Source organism: Carcharhinus amblyrhynchos, chromosome 1, assembly GCF_965287045.1.
Source record: "Carcharhinus amblyrhynchos chromosome 1, sCarAmb.v2.hapA, whole genome shotgun sequence".
Taxonomy (NCBI): Eukaryota; Metazoa; Chordata; class Chondrichthyes; order Carcharhiniformes; family Carcharhinidae; genus Carcharhinus; species Carcharhinus amblyrhynchos.
Genome location: NC_137324.1, coordinates 175,161,148 through 175,179,280, shown reverse-complemented (window position 1 = coordinate 175,179,280; position 18,133 = coordinate 175,161,148). Strand labels below are relative to the sequence as shown.

Genomic DNA, 18,133 nt, shown 5'->3' with positions numbered 1-18,133 from the left:
AAGTTGGAGCCTAACCTAACCAATGTAACCTTTCAGTGTGCCTTAGAACAAAAAAAAACAAAGAAAATTATAGCACAGGAACAGGCCCTTTGGCCCTCCAAGCCTGCACCGACCATGCTACCCCACTGAAGTAAAACCCCCTATCCTTCCAGGGACCATATCTCTCCATTCCCATCCTATTCACGTACTTGTCAAGACGTCCCTTAAAAGTCACTATCGTATCTGCTTCCACTGCCTCCCCCGGCAACGAGTTCCAGGCACCCATCACCCGCTGTAAAAATAAAACTTGCCTCATTCATCTCCTTTAAACCTTGTCCCTCACACCTAAAACCTACGCCCCCTCGTAACTGACTCTTCCACCTTGGAAATAGTCTTGGTCGGCCCCACTCCAACCGAGTGTGTCCAAAGTGAAACCCTTGACTATTTTTTTTTAAGAAAACACAGCAAACACACAAATTTTGATCGGAAAGTTGGAGGGGAGGGTAGGATTTTGTTTTGTACCGAAGCGAAGGTGGTGTCGAGAGAGAGTACGAGGTGGGCAGGTTTGCGGGCGGACTGACTGGTATCTGAACAGCTGCTCCTGAGGTGACAGAGGCAGATACAGGAGCAGCGAGCTCATCTTCACACCTGATAAGAGGGGCAAACAAGCGAGGCAGTCAGCGTCATGGCAAAAATGAGCAAACACAATCTGCTTTTTGAAAAGACACTCTCTAAAATTACTCCAATATCCATGATGCATTAGACTGTACAAAGACCAAAACCATTGCCTTTTAATTTGAACTTGCAATAATATCTCATCACCGAGTGACCACCCACGCCCCCACCCCCTCAACTGCAACCCCCCCATTATCCAGATATTGGCATCACATTTAAAGAGATGGTTTTGGCACTGCAAATTCACCAAAATGATATACCAGCGCTAAAATGGATTAGGTTACGAGGCCAGAGTGGCTCGTAGCTTCTCACAGAAACCTTAGGGTGCAGAAGGAGGTCACTCAGCCCATCTAGCCTGCATCAACAACATTCCCACCCAAACACTATCCCCATAATCCCACGTATTTACCCCGCTAATCCCCCTAACCTACACATCTTGGGATACAAATGGGGCAATTTAGCATGGCTAATCAGCCTAACCTGCATGTCTTTCGGTCTGTGGCAGGAAACCCACGCAGACACGGGGAGAACGTACAAACTCCACACAGTCACCCAAGGCCAGGAATTGAACCCGGGTCTCCGGCGCTGTGAGGTGGCAGTGCTAACCATTACGCTACCGTGTCGCCCCTCTCGAGTACTGAGGCTCGAAAGGGTGACCTAATCGAGGTGCTTTAGGCAATTAAAGAAACTGGTAGAGTATTTAGAGACAAACTATTTCATCTGGCAGGAGAGGTTCCAGAATGAAGGTGGCAGAGGGGTTAAAACGAGAGCCAGACCGTTTAAAGGGTGGAGGCGTCAGGGAGTACCCCACTGCATAAAGGTGTGTGGAAACCTGGAACTTTCTCCCACAAAAAGCTACTGAGGTTGGGCGGGGTCAAAGGAAAATGTCAAAACAGAGATGGCTAGATTCTCGTGAAGGAAGGTATTAAGGGTTGCGGAATCAATGGGAAGGATAAACGGGAACCAAAATATAAATCAGTCATGATCTTAGTGAATGACAGAACTAGATTGAGGGGCTGAATGGCCTTCTGTTCCCATGAGTCAGTGCCCAAGTTGAGAAAAATAACCTGCCAAGCCTCCCTTCTGAGCTTCCCCTGATTCAACCACCCAATCAGAGAAGAGAATCAGCATCACGGGCACACACTGGTCACTCCCTCACATTCGCCGTGACGAAGGCTCGTTCTGTACCTCTCTGCGACCGCAGGGGGCGAGAATCCAGCCACCTCCACGCTGGGCCTCGAGGTCGGAGGCGTCTCGGCAACGGGGACCTCGCAGGTCTGAGTGGTTACCGAGCGCCGCTCTGGCCGAGTAGGTGCCTCACCTCCTCCGGGCCTGAACTCCAGCTCCGTCTGGCGCGCAGGCTGCGTTTGCAAAGGTTCCTCGTTTTCCAGAGTGCTTACATTGTGCAAAGGAAAGTCATCGGTCATTCAGGAGAAGGGAACAGAGCAGAGAAATGGGATAGAATTGGATTACGTTCAGCATTGTCCATGCAAAAAAATACACTGTCGTTAGCAAAGACTTAATAACAGCAAGGATGCAAAGATAAACACACGAGGGACAGAGGAAAAGAATGTTACGTCGGTAGGATGAAATGAAGGGGAAGGAAGAAGGCTCGTCTGGCATAGACCAGATGGGCTGAATGGCCTGTTGCACTGCTAAAAATTCTATGCAATTCCATTAAGTAATATTGCAATCGTTCCGGCCTTTCTTATTAGCTACAGCGTCAAAAACACAAGTGATCTCATTGACCTTAATTACAATCTGCCGATCGCAAATTTCATTTGCTGAGATCTTTGCACAAGATTGTTTGGTTCCAGTGAAAATACCAAATGTGAGGATCCTGGTGATTTCCACGTCTGAACTTATAACTGACGCACGCACGCACGCAGGGTGGGATTTCCCAGCCGTGCTCACCCCGAAACCGGAGAATCCCACCCGTGGTCACCAGACCTTCCCACGTTCTGCCCCTCGCCTGCTCCGATGCCCGCGATGGGCGGGACAGGAGAATACATCCCACAGTGTTAGGCTGTATTCAAGTGACCACTCTGTAGGGGTATAGAACGGCCACACAGCCCAGGAGGTCATTCAGCCCACTGTGTCTATGCTAACTCTTCTGAGATGTGCTATGGAATTCCTCCCGCTCCCATTGCCCTTTTCCCCAAGCCAGACAACTTTCTGCCCCACCCCTGCTTTCAAGTATTTCATAGAATCCCTACAGTGCAGGAGGCGGCCATTCGGACCATTACGTCTGCATCAACCACAATCCCACCTAAGCCCTATTCCCATAACCCTTATTTACCCTGTTAAACCCCCTAAACTAGGGTCAATTTAGCATGGTCAATCCACCTAACCCGCAAATCTTTGGACTGTGGGAGGAAATTGGAGCACCCGGAGGAAACTCATGCAGACACAAGGGAGAACGTGCAAACTCCACACAGTGACCCAAGCCGGGAATCGAACCCAGGTCCCTGGCGCTGTGAGGCTGCAGTGCTAACCCACTGTGCCACCATGTATTTATTGGATTGCCTTTTGAAAAAGGGCCACTTAGCAGAGCAGATGTTAGGACAGTAAAACAGCAACACATGCATGCCATTAATTATGGCAAAATGAGGACTTTTCCCAGATCTACAGTGCAGACAGCGTGGGTGGTTTGACTGCGAATCAGTTCAGGAGTGGGCGATGCTGGTGAAAGTAGTTTGAGTGCGGGCACACTTGGCACTGAACCAGCCAACCTGACTGTGTCATGGGGCACACTGGAGACAACACTAAACCACTGATGAGACTTAAACGCGTATCTTGAGCAGAACGGGATACTCATTTCTTAATTTGGGGCTACCATCCACACCGTGACCGGGATTTTCCAGCCACTCATTATCGGCTGTCCCTGCGAGTGTGAATTTGGCATTCGGGAAACTTCCACTCGGTGTGTTTGAAAGCAGGCACCAACATGAAACTTGCCGTCACCTGGCCTTGCCACTCAGTTCCACACTCGGCCAGCTCTACCCATTTGCAGCAAAGGGTTCGGGAAACAACATCGACGGCATTTTAAAGACATCTTTATTTTATTCATTTGTGGGACAGTGGCGTTGCTGGCTGGGTCAGCATTTATTGCCCATCCCTAGTTGCCCAAGGGCAGTTGAGAGTCAACCAAATTACTGTGTCTCTGGAGTCACATGTAGGCCAGACTGGGTAAGGATGGTAGATTTCCTTCCCTAAAGGACATGAGTGAACCAGACAGGGTTTTCCGACAAATCGACAATGGTTTTATGGTCATCAGTACATTCTTAATTCCAGATTTTTTTTTATTGAATTCAAATTCTACCACCTGCTGTGGTGGGATTTGAACCCAGGTTCCCAGAACATGAGCTGAGTTTCTGGATTAATAGTCTAGCAATAATACCACTAGGCCATCGCCTCACCTGTGCTGTATTGTTCTTTGAGAGGTTACTCTTAAGTAAAGATAGTGTGAGGGGCTCTACAAAGGTTTGCTATCATATTGTAGAGAAGGATAGTTGGTGCTGCTATCAATACGGTCACCCTTGTTCTTGCACGGAGTCGCAGTGACCTGCTGGGCACCAGACCAGCGCCACAAGGGCGAGAACAAGTGAGGTGTGAAAGATGTGAAGGTGGCAGGACCCCGACAACTGGGAGTTAGTTACTGGTAGATGTGACCTCTGGGGGCCGAATGTTTGGAAGTGGTGAGGGGAAACGGAAAGTTCAGGCAGCCTAGAAGACGGACGAGGGAAAACGGAGGCCAGTGAATTGTGGTCCTCTGCACTGCCATGACTGAGTGTGGGCCTTCAGCCACATCAGGAGATGCTTAACACCGAGTTGGCCAACATGGCCTGAAAACCATCGTCCTATGAGAGGGGAGGCTGCCAACATACAGGAGGTGATCATTGTCACGTGGTACTCAAACTGTCAAAGAACTGTCAATCTGACTTGGTTTAGCTCAGTTGGCAGGATGGCTGGTTAGTGATGCAGAGCGATACCAACTGTGAGGATGCAATTCCTAAACCAGCTGAGCTTATTCATGAAGGCCCCACCTTCTCAACCTTGCCCCTTGCCTGAGGTGTAGATCCTCAGGTTAAATCACTACCAGTCAGCTCTCTCCCTCTTGAGGGGAGAACAGCCTATGGTCAACTGGGACTATGGCGACTTCATCTCTAGTCTCACTCCCACTGCCCTCCAACTTTTTCCCCTTCAAATTTTGATCCAAATCCTTTTTGAAAGTTATTGAATCTGCTTCCACTGCCCTTCCAAGTGGTGTATTCCAGATTACAACTCGCTGCATAATATATAAAAAATAAACTTTCTCTTAAGCTCTCCTCTGGTTTCTTGTCAACTAATGTAAATCAGCGTTCATCCAAGATCAAAAGGGCCAGGTGGGAGCTGCAGTTTGTACTTGATTCAATGTGTAAAGTGTTAATCCAGTGCTGAGGATTATTGGTTAGACTCTAGGACTGTGCAACTAACTAAACATCAGCAAACATGCAGTCAGGTCAAAAATAAATTGAAACCATCCATCTCTGACAGAAACCTGGCAGCATGTGTGTGTTTAAGTTTATTTATTAGTCACAAGTAGGCTTATGTTAACCGTCAAGTTTCTTAAATTACTGTGAAAATAGGCTTAAATTACTGAAAATCCCCTGGTCGTCACATTCTGTTCGGGTACACCGAGGGAGAACTTAGCACGGCCAATGCACCCTAACCAGCACGTCTTTCAACGTGCGAGGGGAAACCGGAACATTCGGAGGAAACCCGCGCAGACACGGGGAGAATGTGCCGACTCCGCACAGAAAGTGACCCAAGTCGGGAATCCATTGAGGATCGGTGATGGTCTGGTCAATACCAGGTTGTTCCTGCGAGCTTGCCGTGCACAAATTGGCTGCTCTGTATCCTCCGTTAAGGGCTAATACGTGTAGTCACTATTGTAAAGTGCTCTGGGAAATCCTGAGATCCTGGAAGGTGCTGAAGAAATGCACTCCAAGGGGCAGCACGGTGGCAGAGCGGTTAGCACTGCTGCCTCACAGCACCAGGGAACTGGGTTCGAATCCCAGCTCGGGTCACAGTCTGTGAGGAATCTGCACATTCTTCCTGTGTCTGCGTGGGTTTCCTTCAGGTGCTCCGGTTTTTCTTCCACAGTCTGAAAGACATGCTGGTTAGGTGCATCGGCTATGCTAAATTCTCCAGTGTAACCGAATGGGTGCCGGAGATTTTCACAGTAACTTCACTGCAGCGTTAAATGTACACCTACTTGTGACCTTAAATAAATAAACTTCAAACTCTTCTTTCTCGGCTTCACTCCAATCAGAAACTTCTGCTCCACTACTGAACGCTGCCTGCAGATGGCAATGTTGCCCAGCTTCCGTCAATGTGCAGAGACCAGATTAAATTGAGCAAAAAATCTGGCTGGGCCAATTGGTGATAGTGAATAGTGCTAGCTCACTGCACACCAGGGATAAGACCATAAAACATAGGAGCAGAATGAGGCCATCTGGCCCATCGAATGGTGGATTCGATCACGACTGATATTTTTCTCATCCCCCATATCAGTCAAGAACCTATCTCAGTCTTAAAGACCTGGCCTCCACAGCCTTCTGTGGCAAAGAGTTCCAAAGGTTCACCACTCTCTGGCTGAAGAAATTCCTCCTCATCTCTGTGTTAAAAGGATTGTCCCTTTAGCCTGAGGTTGTGCCCTCTGGTTCTAGTTTTTCCCGACTAGTGGAACCATCCCCTCCGTGTCCACTCTATCCAGGCCTCTAACAATAGTTTCCTGGATGAAGAAGGGGAACAAATGTAAAGGGTGCGGTGGCTCCTTGCCTGCCCTGGTCAACATTCGTCCCACGGGTAAAACCAACTTTAAAAACCAAGGTGATCAGTTCACGTTGCTTGTTTCACAGAAGGAGGTCGTTTGGCCCACCTAGTCTGCACTGTCTCCCTAGTCCCAATCGCCTGTCTTATCCCCGTAACCTTCCACATTCTCTCTGCCAAGATATCAACCCAATTCCCTTTCGAATACCTTGATCGCGGGCACTTGCAGTGGGTAAATAGGCTGTCACCTTCACTGCAACGGTGAACAGACTTCAGAAGGTACTCCATTGGCTGTGAAGCATGCTGGGTCATCCTGAACTCGCGACAGGCGCTACCAAAGTGCAACTTGTTTTGGAGCAACAGGAGACGGATGGTTGGTGTTACTGGAGGTTTTACTGGTTGGTGTTGACTTAAAAAGAACACTCACTTTTGGAAAGGTCAACTACTTGTGAACGGCTTTTGAAAACTTGTCCCTCTGCCCCACCCCACTGATAACTCAGGTTTACGAATCTGCTTCCCTGTTCTCTAAATTTCGGCCGCTGGTAATATTTGAATCCTTTCCCCTCCCCCCAGTGTCCCAGGGTGGTTAGTGCCTTGTACATCCAACACAAAAGTGGCAGGTTACAGTGAAACACACGTGACTTGTGCACCGTCAGGTTTTACCTGTACCCTACTTCACCATTTTCTGTCTCACTGTTCCTGAAGATGAATGGGGAAAGAGGAAAAAAAAATACACATTTTATTCTGAACAAATAGCGAACATATCTCCCTTCATCTATAACAACTCATGATCTCTCTCAGCCTCCTGTGCACAGAACAAGAGATAGATGCCAACTGCATTCTACAACTAAGAACCTTAGTTAGGCCGCACTTGGAATATATAGTGTTCAATTCTGGTCACCACACTACCAGAAGGATGTGGAGGCTATGGAGAGGGTACAGGAAAGATTTACCAGGGTGTTGCCTGGTATGGAGGGCATTAGCGATGGGGAGAGGTTGGAGAAACTTGGTTTGTTCTCACTGGAATGACGGAGGTTATGGGGAGACTTGATAGAAGTCTACAAGATTGTGAGGAGCATGGACCAAATGGATAGTCAGGAGCTTTTCCCCCAGGGTGGAAGAGTCAATTACTAGGGGGCACAGGTTTAAGGTGCGAGGGGAGGACGCAGAAGGAAGGCAACAGCTGCCCCCATTCGGAATACCGTTTTGCTGTTGGGGCCTGCTGTTTTGGTGGCCAGGGGGCCTATAAAGGTAGAGGCAGGGGTGAAGTTTGATACGTCACTAATGAAATGGAGGTTGTTTCTACCCCCCTGCCCCACCCCCTCTGAGAACGAACACTTAACTACTCAAAAGAGGGGTACTTTGCCCTATAATCTGTTAGGGTGCGAGCGAAGCGGTACGATCTGCTGTTCAGCAGCTTCTACTGGTTAAATCAAAATAACTCCCTGACTCTCTAACGTCAGCAAGTAACAATTTATTCATCTAACAGTGAGCAAGTTAACTAAGCTATTCACAAACCAAACAAGATTCTAATGGAACACTATTCAGATAAGTACAATGAACAAAAAAAAAATAGAATTTTAGTCACTCTCTAAATTACAACCAGGTTTGTGTCTTCCAGAATACTCTGAGCCTTCTCTGTTGATTCTTTGGTACCTTTGTCATCAAGATGAGACTTTCTCTTAAGGCATAACTGAAGCAGTGAAAGCTAGCGGCTCTCTCTAGAGCTGAACCAACAGTTGTTATTCTGGTAGGTGGCAGTTACTCTCTACCACTGTCGCACTGCCTCCTTCCTTTTATATCTGTGATGACACATCAGTGCCCCCCACAACATGATTGGTCCTAGGTTACCAAAAATGTCAGATTTAAATTGAATTGGTTCTTGGTGTCTAACTGCCCAATTCAAATTTGATTGGCTGAATTCAAAACAAAAATCCAAAAGCCTGTTTGTTGTCTTGGCAACACTGCTGCCTGGCCCTTCGATACAAATGTTTCAGTCTGAGTTCTCTGTGTACTTGCATTTTTTTTTAAACTCTCTAAGCACAGAGAAAGAACCACCTCTTAAAAAGGTACCACGCAAAGCTTTCGCTAGCATTCTACAATTTTGTAAACACCAATCTACAAGTACTCTACGTTGCAACAGTCACCCAAGTTTTTTTGTTAAATCCTTAGAGCGCTTGAGAATTAAGATCTGCTTTGAGTCAAAACTGTTGGTAGGGTGATGCTGATAGGATGAGATGCAGGAAACGTGTGTGGAACTTAAACACCAGTCAGGGCAGAATGGCTTTGTTGTGCGCTAGAAATATGTAATAAACCATCGGAAAACTTGAAGGAAAATGGACACAACTTACATTATAGCCAAGATCCCAAAACCCAAGCGTCAGTGAAACTGAAGACGTAATTAATAGTTAAAGCATGTTTATTAAAATAAGATTTAAACTCCAACCAGCAGATATTGAGGAGCACCTATAAAGTATAATACAAATATAATACAGGCTGAAATGCAAACTCGGGACACTGGAGAAACTTGACGGCAGTTTGAAGCTAGTTGCTTTTAATAGGAGGTCACTTCTCCATTCGAAGATGGTCTTGTTCGCATAACATTTTGTTTTCTTTCTGTTTTAAAAACCTGGCCACTTTGGAATTTCCCTCTGCAAAAAAGGTTCAAAGGAATGCGCCACTCTGACACGGCAGCCGGCTGGCTAGGGTCGTCACGAAGCCAGCGACGGCTTCGATCTCCATCGGCCGGGACGCGTCACCGAACCCTTCGCTTCAACGGGAGGACGCATCAGACGGAAACACAACTTGTCTGATGGGCGAGCGTTCATCTCGACGGGGAAGGGGGTGGGGGGGAGACAAATCATGCACAAATCTGACCTACGGCCACAGCTCTTTCGTCCAAGGGAAAGCGGGGAACGCCTAACCCTTCGTTGGTTCAAACGCCACTTATCTCAAGTCGCCCAAGTCCCACCAAACCGCTACAGAAACGCCTTGGGGGTGATTACGGTGCCACGTAAACGCAGGTCATTGCCGCTGTACAGAAGCGGCCAAATAAAATGCCAACAGCCCGATTCTAAAATCTACAACACTGTAGTTTCAACTGCTTTCCCTTTTTATTCGTCTTAAAATAAAAAAAAAACCGAAGGTGGAATTTCAAGAAGAGGAAAGTTAAGAGGAGCAGCTAGGCTATCTCAGAAACAGAAGCAAAATCCAAGTACGGGGATATCTCGAAAAGAAACAGAATAGACTGCCGAGGAAGTATACTTTCGCCGCTCGTCACTTCTTGGGCAAGTTAATTTACATTAAGCACGCGAGCGGAAACGCCATGGTGCCAGTCACGGAGCTGGGCGTATTTGGGGCTGTATCTTATGGTGGTGACCTTTGTCCTGTGGGGGAAAGGCAGAGTGACAGACAGACAGAGAGAGAAAGAGAAGGTGGGGGGAGGTGGTGGGGGAGAGAGAGAGAGAGAGAGAGAGAGAAAAATGAAGTGTCATTAGAACATGTGCAGGTGCCTCACACACTCACTCTAGGTGCACTTATAAAAGGTCATAATCTTTGAGACAACAAGTTCAAACCTGAGGCTTCCTCAAGGTGCAGGGAAAGTTGTGTGTTAATAAAAGCAAGTTGCCAGGTTAAGCACGGATAAGGGCACTGCCCTCACGGAGAGATTACGCAAACTGGTGTCATATTCTTTGGAACTTAGAAAGTTCAAGGCCAATTTGATTGAAGATAACAAGGTATTAGTGGGGAACAGAGCCGGGTAGATGAGGAGAAGCCATTTCTACCCACTGGGGATTCCAAGGGCAAACATTTTGAGCTTGGGGGCAGGAAGGGCATTTAACAGGAGGGGCGCAAATCTGTGGAATTCTTTACCACAGAGAGCTGTAGGTCGTCAAGTATGTTCAAGGCTGAGATTTTTCAGCAGTAAGGGAATCAAGGGTTATGGGGATAAGGCGGAAGAGTGGAGTTGAGGATTCTTGTATCAGATCAGCTGTGATCTCATTGAATGGCGGAGCAGATCCAATGGGCCGAATGGCCTACTTCTCCTCCTGTGCTTTGTGGTCTAATAAGGCAGGCTGTTGGCATACTGGATCCCTCCTTGCCCCCACTAGTATTAACACCTGGGGTAAGGCGGCTCACTGTTCACCTACCCAACCTGCTTTTCTTTATTTGTTCACGGAATATTGGCAACACTGGCAATGCCAGCAGTTGTTGCCCATCCCTAATTGCCCTTGAACTAGGTGGCTTACTAAACCCACTTCAGAGGGCATTTAAGAGTCAATCACATTGCTGTGGCTCTGGAATCACACGTAGGCCAGACCGGGTAAGGACGGCAGATTTCCTTCCCTAAAGAACATTAAAAACCAGACGGGTTTTTCCGACAATGGTTTCATGGTCATCAATTTTTAGTGAATTAAAATTTCACCATCTGCTTTGATTTATTATTGTCACATGTATTAACATACAGCAAAAAGTATTGTTTGCTTGCTCGCTATACAAAGCGTACCATTCATAGAGAACAGTGGGACTGGATTGGAACTTGGGTCCTCAGGGTATTACCCGAGGCGCTTAAGTGACCAACTAATGACCACTTAAAAGCCTAATCCTCCTAGGATGAACCCAGCTGTAAGAGGACCTGCTGTTTTGTGGCATAAATGACACTTTGACAAATGGGGGTGGGAGTGGGGATGGGGGTGGGAGTGGGGATGGGGGTGGGGGGTGCTCCCTGCAGCAAAGGCACAGGCAATCAGCCACCTCCTCCTGAGTGGCATTGCTGAGTGCAAGAGCATTCCATTCTCTTGGCTGACAGCTCTGGCTAGGTGGGGCTTCTGCCCCCAGGGTCTTGATTCCAACGGACATCTTTGGTGGCCTCACCACAGCCTGATTAGCGTATGGGGAGGGGCTCGCGCCGTCTCCCCTGCTGGCAGATGAGACCCCCAGAATCTCAAGAAGATTCTGCTCCAGGACTTGGGACAGTAACCCAAAGATCAGAGCCCGACCTTTCAGGAATAAGATGAAGGATGATAGAAATTATGTAACACTTTTCTGCAAATAGCAATCGATGCTAGCTTAAACGATCTGAGAGATTTTTGTCAGCTAAAAGGTATTAAGGGACATTAGGGAGCAAAGGGAGGGCATAAGGAGTTCGGGTGCAGATCAACCACGATCTCATTGAATGGCGGCAGAACAGACATGTGGGGCTAAATGGCCTCCTGTTCATAAGTGATTCTATCCTGACCTCACTCAGAGATAGAGGAAGCTACCTCATTGACTTAATCAGCCATATTAAAAACCAAATCAGAGCTATAGGTTGAATCGATTTGCATTATCGCCATTAATCTCGTGTCCACTGAGAAGTGGCTGGTGATATATATCAGGTAACAGGATTAAGAACTGGGACCTTCCCAATCTCTGCTGCGTATGGGACATTTCAGTGGGGTACAGACCCTGTATTTTTGTCTGGTTGGCACGGACATGTCTTAACATACTACATCCAGAGATGGGCAACACCAGCAATAACCGCGTTCCCATCTCCTGATGCAACCACACAGCATGGATCTTGAGTCATATGTAGGAGACTTTTTTTTTGCGTTTCAGGGTTACTTTTCTGGTGTTGGCCCAGATATAACCAAATCGAAATTAAAATTTTGTTCGTGGTGAGATTTGAACTCGTAATGTCGGGGTTCCTGGTTCACCATGTTGCTGCTGTTAAAGCTTGGCCCACAGTGAGGTGGTCGGGACTCCTTCAATATGCCTTCCTAAGTTTGGTTTCCAGGGCACGATAAGTGCCGTGTCAAAATATCTGAGTGTGGGTTGACCGCACCGTGGCGCGGACCCACAGAGTCACCTTTTAACTTTCGAAATCACTCACGCCTCTGGTCAGGCTAAGAGGGAACAGATTGGTTTGGAGGCCTCAAAAAGAATGGTCAGTCCAGCCAAATACTCAACTCGATGGACGCTCACACAGGGAAATTCAACATCGCCTGGGTAAGGGATAAAATAATGACATGCAAAGATCATGCCATGGTCATGCAGACTGATCAAGAAACAGTCGTGACATGCACAGTTGAGGAAAGACATCACATTCTCAGCAGCAACCATCAGATTTGGCAACACACTTCAAAAAAACAGTCGACAAAATGCACAAATGTCTGACAGCGTATTCAAGGACTGATAAAGCACCTAATTTCAGTAGCACTCACACCTACTCCAGTACAGAATTGTTCTCAACTTCCTTCTCCACTGACAGAAGAATTGAGTCCACGGGACTGGGTCAAAATTTGCACATTTCCAAGTTTTTGGCCAACCGTGTTGCGGTCAGATCCTGAACCACCTCAAGCCACCTGGTCCCACGACTGTGGTGGATTTTCATTGCACGAAAACGAGCAAAGCCCCAGGGCATTTGAGATCAGGCGCTAGTCCTGGTTGGCAAATGATGTCACTTGTTCCTGGCAAGAGAGCCATCTAAAAACGCCAACGTTTTGCCGCTGGCGTACTCGGATTCAATCCGCGATCTACCGGATAAATGCAGGCCGAGCGCGCTTTCCTTAACGCCACCTCGGGTGGGCGCTCAAGACCCAGGTGGACTAATCCTGGCAACGCAGTCACTGGGACAAGGGCCGAAGGCTACTGCAGAACCTTGGGTGGTCAGCAGAGGTCGCCAACAGCCTGCCATTGAGTCTCGACGAACAAAGTAGATTCTGCTTTCTGATTCTAACTCGTTTTTTCAAAATAAAACTATTTGAAAAAAGAAACTAAAGGCAACTGATTGTAGAATCACAGAATCCCTACATTGCAGAAGGCGGATTGTTTAAATGAAAACATGAATTCCAAATTGAAATTCTAGAATATAGAACAGTACAGCGCAGGAACAGGCCCTTTGGCCCACAATGTTGTGCCAAACATGATGCCAAATTAAACTAATCCCTACTGCCTGCCTTTGCTCCCTATCCCTCTATTCCTTGCATATTCACATGCTTATTTAAAAGCCCCTTAAACGTCCCTATTGTATCTGTCTGCACCACCACCCTGGCAGCCAGTTCCAGACACCTACCACTCTCTGTCTAAAATACTTGCCCTCCACATCTCCCTTGAACCTTTCCCTCTCTCACCTGAAGTGCATGCCCCACCCCCGTGTTAGAGATTTCAACTCTGGGAAATGGAATCTGACTGTCGGCTCTATCCGTGCCTCTCACCATTTTATAGGCTTCTATCAGGTCTCCCCTCAGCCTCCAGCGCTCCAGCAAAAACTCTAGTTTGTCCAGCCTCTCCTTACAGCTCGTACCCCCCACTCCAGGCAGCACCCTGCTACTCTCTCTCCAAAGCCTCCACATCCTCCTTGTAATCTGACGCCCAGAATGCAACGTAATACACAGCCTAAGCAAAATTTTATCAAGCTGCAGCATAATTCTATCAATGCTTAAAAAATATGATAAGAATAAATATCTACGCTCAAGTCTGCACGATGGAACAGTGTTCTTTGTGATAACCATACCCGAAGAAAGTATCGAAGTACAAAGAAGATTACAGCACAGGAAAAGGCCCTTCAGCCTGCACTGAGCATGCTATCTGTCTGAACTAAAATCCCCTACCCTCTGGGCACCTCTAGTCCCTATTCATACGTTTGTCAAGGTGCCTCTTAAAAGCCACTATCGTATCTGCTTCCACTACCATCCCCCAGGCACCCACCATCCTCTACGTAAAAATAAACTTGCCTCGTACACCTCCTGTAAACCTTGCCTCTTGCACCTTAAAACTTCTGCCCCCATAGTAAATGGCTCTCCTACTCTGGGAGAAAGCTTCTGACTATTCACTCTGCCCACGCCCCTCGCCATCTTGTAGCCTTCTATCAGCTCGCCCCTCAACCTTTGTGAGAACAAAGCAAGTTAATTCTCACTGCAGCATTAACCAAGGTCTCACACTAGTACCGTTAATATGTGAACCATCTCAGAGGGTTTGATACCAGCTTGACTAATATCACTCCAAACGGCGCTTTATTTCTCTTTCAAGTCCAACCAAACTCTTTATAAACACTTCTGTTTTTTTTTACAAATCACTCTTGGGTGATTTTTGCGCGAGGACATTGTCTAGCAGCTAAACACTGTTCAATCAACTCCTCAATTGAAAGCACGTGTAATAGTTGGTGAGCGACCAAAAGCGTTACTGTATGCAAATGGAGTTTTGTCTACGTTACTCAATGTTGCCACTTTCTTGAGGAGCGGCACCTCAACCATCGATGGGGGCACTTTATGGCCTTCCAAACTCATTGCTGAACTCAATGTCAGGTCATAACTGCCACTCCCATCTTCTCTCAAACAGCTATCGGTAATAACTGATTCCTGACCACCTCTCTTTCGCACTCGAACCTTCCCTGCTCGTGTGCCTGCTTACAAACAGATAAATCCGGATGTCTTCCGGGATCTGGTGAAACACCAAATCGACTGGAAATGTTACATGGCGTGTTTCCGTGGCGTGTTTCACAGCAGCAAGAAGCAGCAGCGCGCCACTCACTGGTGCAGAGATTTTCCAGTCCCGCCGCATCGGTGGGGCTTCCCAGCGAGCGTACATCTCGCTGCTGGGAAACCCGCATCGGTGGGACTGTACGATCCTGCCGGAGTGAACCTCAGCAAGATTCCAGCAGTTAACTCTGGTTTCTCTCTCTCTCCGCGCCCCCCCCACCACGAGGCCAGACCAGCTGAGTGTTTCCAGCATTGCGTTCATTTCAGACTTTCAGCAAAGACTTTATCCATTTTATGGTGATTACATTGCACAATCTATGCCTATGTGTAACAGGTTATTTGAAAATAAAAGCTTCCTTGGCTTCTTCACAGCAAATCAGGAATTTAATTACATGTTGACCCTCACATTAAACCCATCTTTGTGGAACTAGTACATTAAACAGAATGACGCAGTCATACCAAGGGAGTGTCAACGCAGGCGTTTAAAACGCAGTTATTATTTCAGCATCTCGTTCACCATTCTCGAGTTTAAAAGCGTGTACCTGGGCGGAGGTATAATACCCAAACTATCATCCACATTGATACAAAACTACTTCTCCCAGAGGGTGGTGAATCTGTGGAATTCACTACCCCAAACTGCAGTGGATGCTGAGACAGTGAGTAAATGTAAGGAGGAGTTCGAAGATTTTTAATTGGTAATGGGCTGGAGGGTTATGGGGAGAAGGCAGGAAAATGGAGGGGCGAGGAACATATCAGCCATGGTCGAATGGCCGAGTGGACTCGATGGGTGAAGACCATAAGACAGCAGAGCAGAATTAGGCCACTCGGCCCATCGAGTCTGCTCCACCATTCAATCATGGCTGATATTTTCCTCATCCCCATTCTCCCGCATTTTCTCCATAATCCCTGATCCCCTTATTAATCAAGAACCTATCTCTGTCTTAAAGACACTCAATGACCTGGCCTCCACAACCTTCTGCGGCAAAGAGTTCCACAGATTCCCCACTCTCTGGCTGAAGAAATTCCTCCTCATCTCTGTTTTAAAGGATCGTCCCTTTAGTCTGAGGTTGTGCCCTCTCTGGTTCTAGTTTTTCTCTCCATGTCCACTCTACCCAGGCCTCGCAATATCCTTTCAGTTTCAGTAAGATCCTCCCCTCATCCTTCTAAACTCCAACAAGTACAGACCCAGAGTCCTCAATCGTTCCTCCTATCACAGGCTTTCTAATTCTGCTCCTATAACAACTTTAATGCTGAAATTTCAGTTCACAACCGCATATCCCCCCCCACTGCAACCCCACAGCAATTTACAGAGATACCATTTAAAAAGTATACACCCAGCTCTGGAAAGCTCATTGGGTGCTGATAACGTCAAGGCATAAAGGAGCAGGAAATCAGAATACGGCAGAGATAAAGCTCTTGGTTTGAAAAGGTTATTGCAACGCTGGGCAAACTCACACACGGAGAGGGGGAGGGACAGGACTAGCAAGAGACTGAAACACAAAAGAGGGTAAGAATTGGAATCTGATAAATAAGTATGCGACGAATCAGCAGCAACTGTGTTCAGGCCCTCTTTAACAAAGTGACCTGAGGAATCAAGTGTCTCCCATGTCTATGTCTGCTCCACCTCCAACGCAACTCTCCCAGGCTTCAAGGGTACGAGTGTTTGAATTTCTTTGCCTCTCTCAAATCCAGACACGTACAAAACCATAGCCAATCATCAATAAACCCCGTTCTCTGTAATCTGATACACAAACTATAGATCCACGTGTCTCAAGAAGAGAAGGCTAACACGCCCTCAGATCCGAACCTTGAACACTTGCGCAGATCTTCTCGTCAAAAACAGGCTTGCGGATCCCGGGTGTACGCACACAGCGCACCAACACACACCACCAAGGACAACCCAGGCCTCCAGCCGCACTGCAGTCGGGGAGCATCCCCCATTTCCCCTCCATCAACACATCCTGCTTGTAGGCCACACGGACGAATGCAGCGACGGCGAAGTTCCAGACAGGAACGTGCTAAATCTTGGCTGGCCGCGGACACTTGCGGTTAGGAGAGAACTTCAGGAGCATTTTGTTTCCGACGAACTTAGCGGAACATTCCGTCCAAAGTCCAGGAAGTTCCCAGCGAGGTCCAGCCTTGTGAAGTCCTGTCATCGCTGGCTGAGACCACAGTGAGGCATGTAGAGCTTCAGTATCAGTTAGAACAGAACATCCCGGTCACTGTTAATGTTGCCGATTGGCACGAAAGTGGCATTATAAAACGTACTGCCAGCGGGGGGCCAATTCTGCCTTGGACCATAAAACAGTCAACAAAAGATCAGGAGCCAGCTTATATCAAATAAAATACAAAACACGTCTCGAGGCCAATCTTGTAACAATTTCAGTCCCTACGTGGGGTCTATTAAAGGTATTACTGTTATTTCAAAATTGATTTTGGCTCCAAAAAAAAAAATGAATCATCTAATAACCCAAATTAAACAACAAGAAGAAAACGGCAGCACATATGTTGTGCTCACTTAGAGTCGAATTGGCTATTTGTCTAATAAGTGACGGGTAGATAAGGGGTGCCGACAATCACTCACGGGCTCAGACTGTTCCGTTACGTTCTCATAATGGAACCCCCCCCCCGCCCCCATATAAAAAAAATGAAACCCATTGCATCACGCGAGCGTTTAAACTGTTTCTCGCACATCTGTAACTCAGCAAGGCCAGTCTAAGTTAGATTATAATGAAGCACTGTCAATATTAATAATCACACGCCAGCTCACATTTCAACAACAAGCCAAACTCAAAAATGTCAGAAGGGCAAAAAAAAAACAAACAAACTCCACAAGAACAATTCGTGCGCAGAAACGCAGCCCAACCTCTTACCTCGCCTTCTTGTTAGTGTCACTTGCTGGGGTGGTCTCACCCACTGGAACAAGAGGAGAGAGAAAAACAATGAGATACTTACTGAGAGAGTGGATAAAAATGACACAGGCAATCCAAAATGAGATAAGTTTGTCTACTTAGGATATATAAAAAAAGCATTTGGGGTTGTTTGGCTCACGGGGGAGGGGGGGGGGGGGGTGTGTGTGTGTGCAGACAGGAAGGCACCGGCACAGGGCAGTGGCTAGCACTGCTGCCTCACAGCACCAGCGACCAGGGCTCAATTCCCAGTTTTGGGGGTCACTCTGCAAGTTCTCCCCGTGTCTGCGTGGGTTT

General features: G+C 47.3%; 1 protein-coding gene across 2 annotated transcripts in view; it reads right to left on the bottom strand.

Annotated features, from left to right (window-relative positions):
* LOC145347804 (PDZ and LIM domain protein 5-like) overlaps positions 1-18,133 on the bottom strand; it is a 200,138-nt gene that overhangs the window by 39,550 nt on the left and 142,455 nt on the right. The window contains exons 7-9 of one of the 2 annotated variants that reach the window (XM_080195659.1): positions 17,801-17,843; positions 7,132-7,167; positions 1,843-2,049 (exon numbers count right to left, since the gene is read on the bottom strand). In XM_080195659.1, the coding sequence (XP_080051785.1) occupies positions 1,843-2,049; positions 7,132-7,167; positions 17,801-17,843 (286 nt within the window). The remainder of the gene's footprint in view (positions 1-1,842; positions 2,050-7,131; positions 7,168-17,800; positions 17,844-18,133) is intronic. The other variant, XM_080195649.1, reaches the window with a different exon arrangement.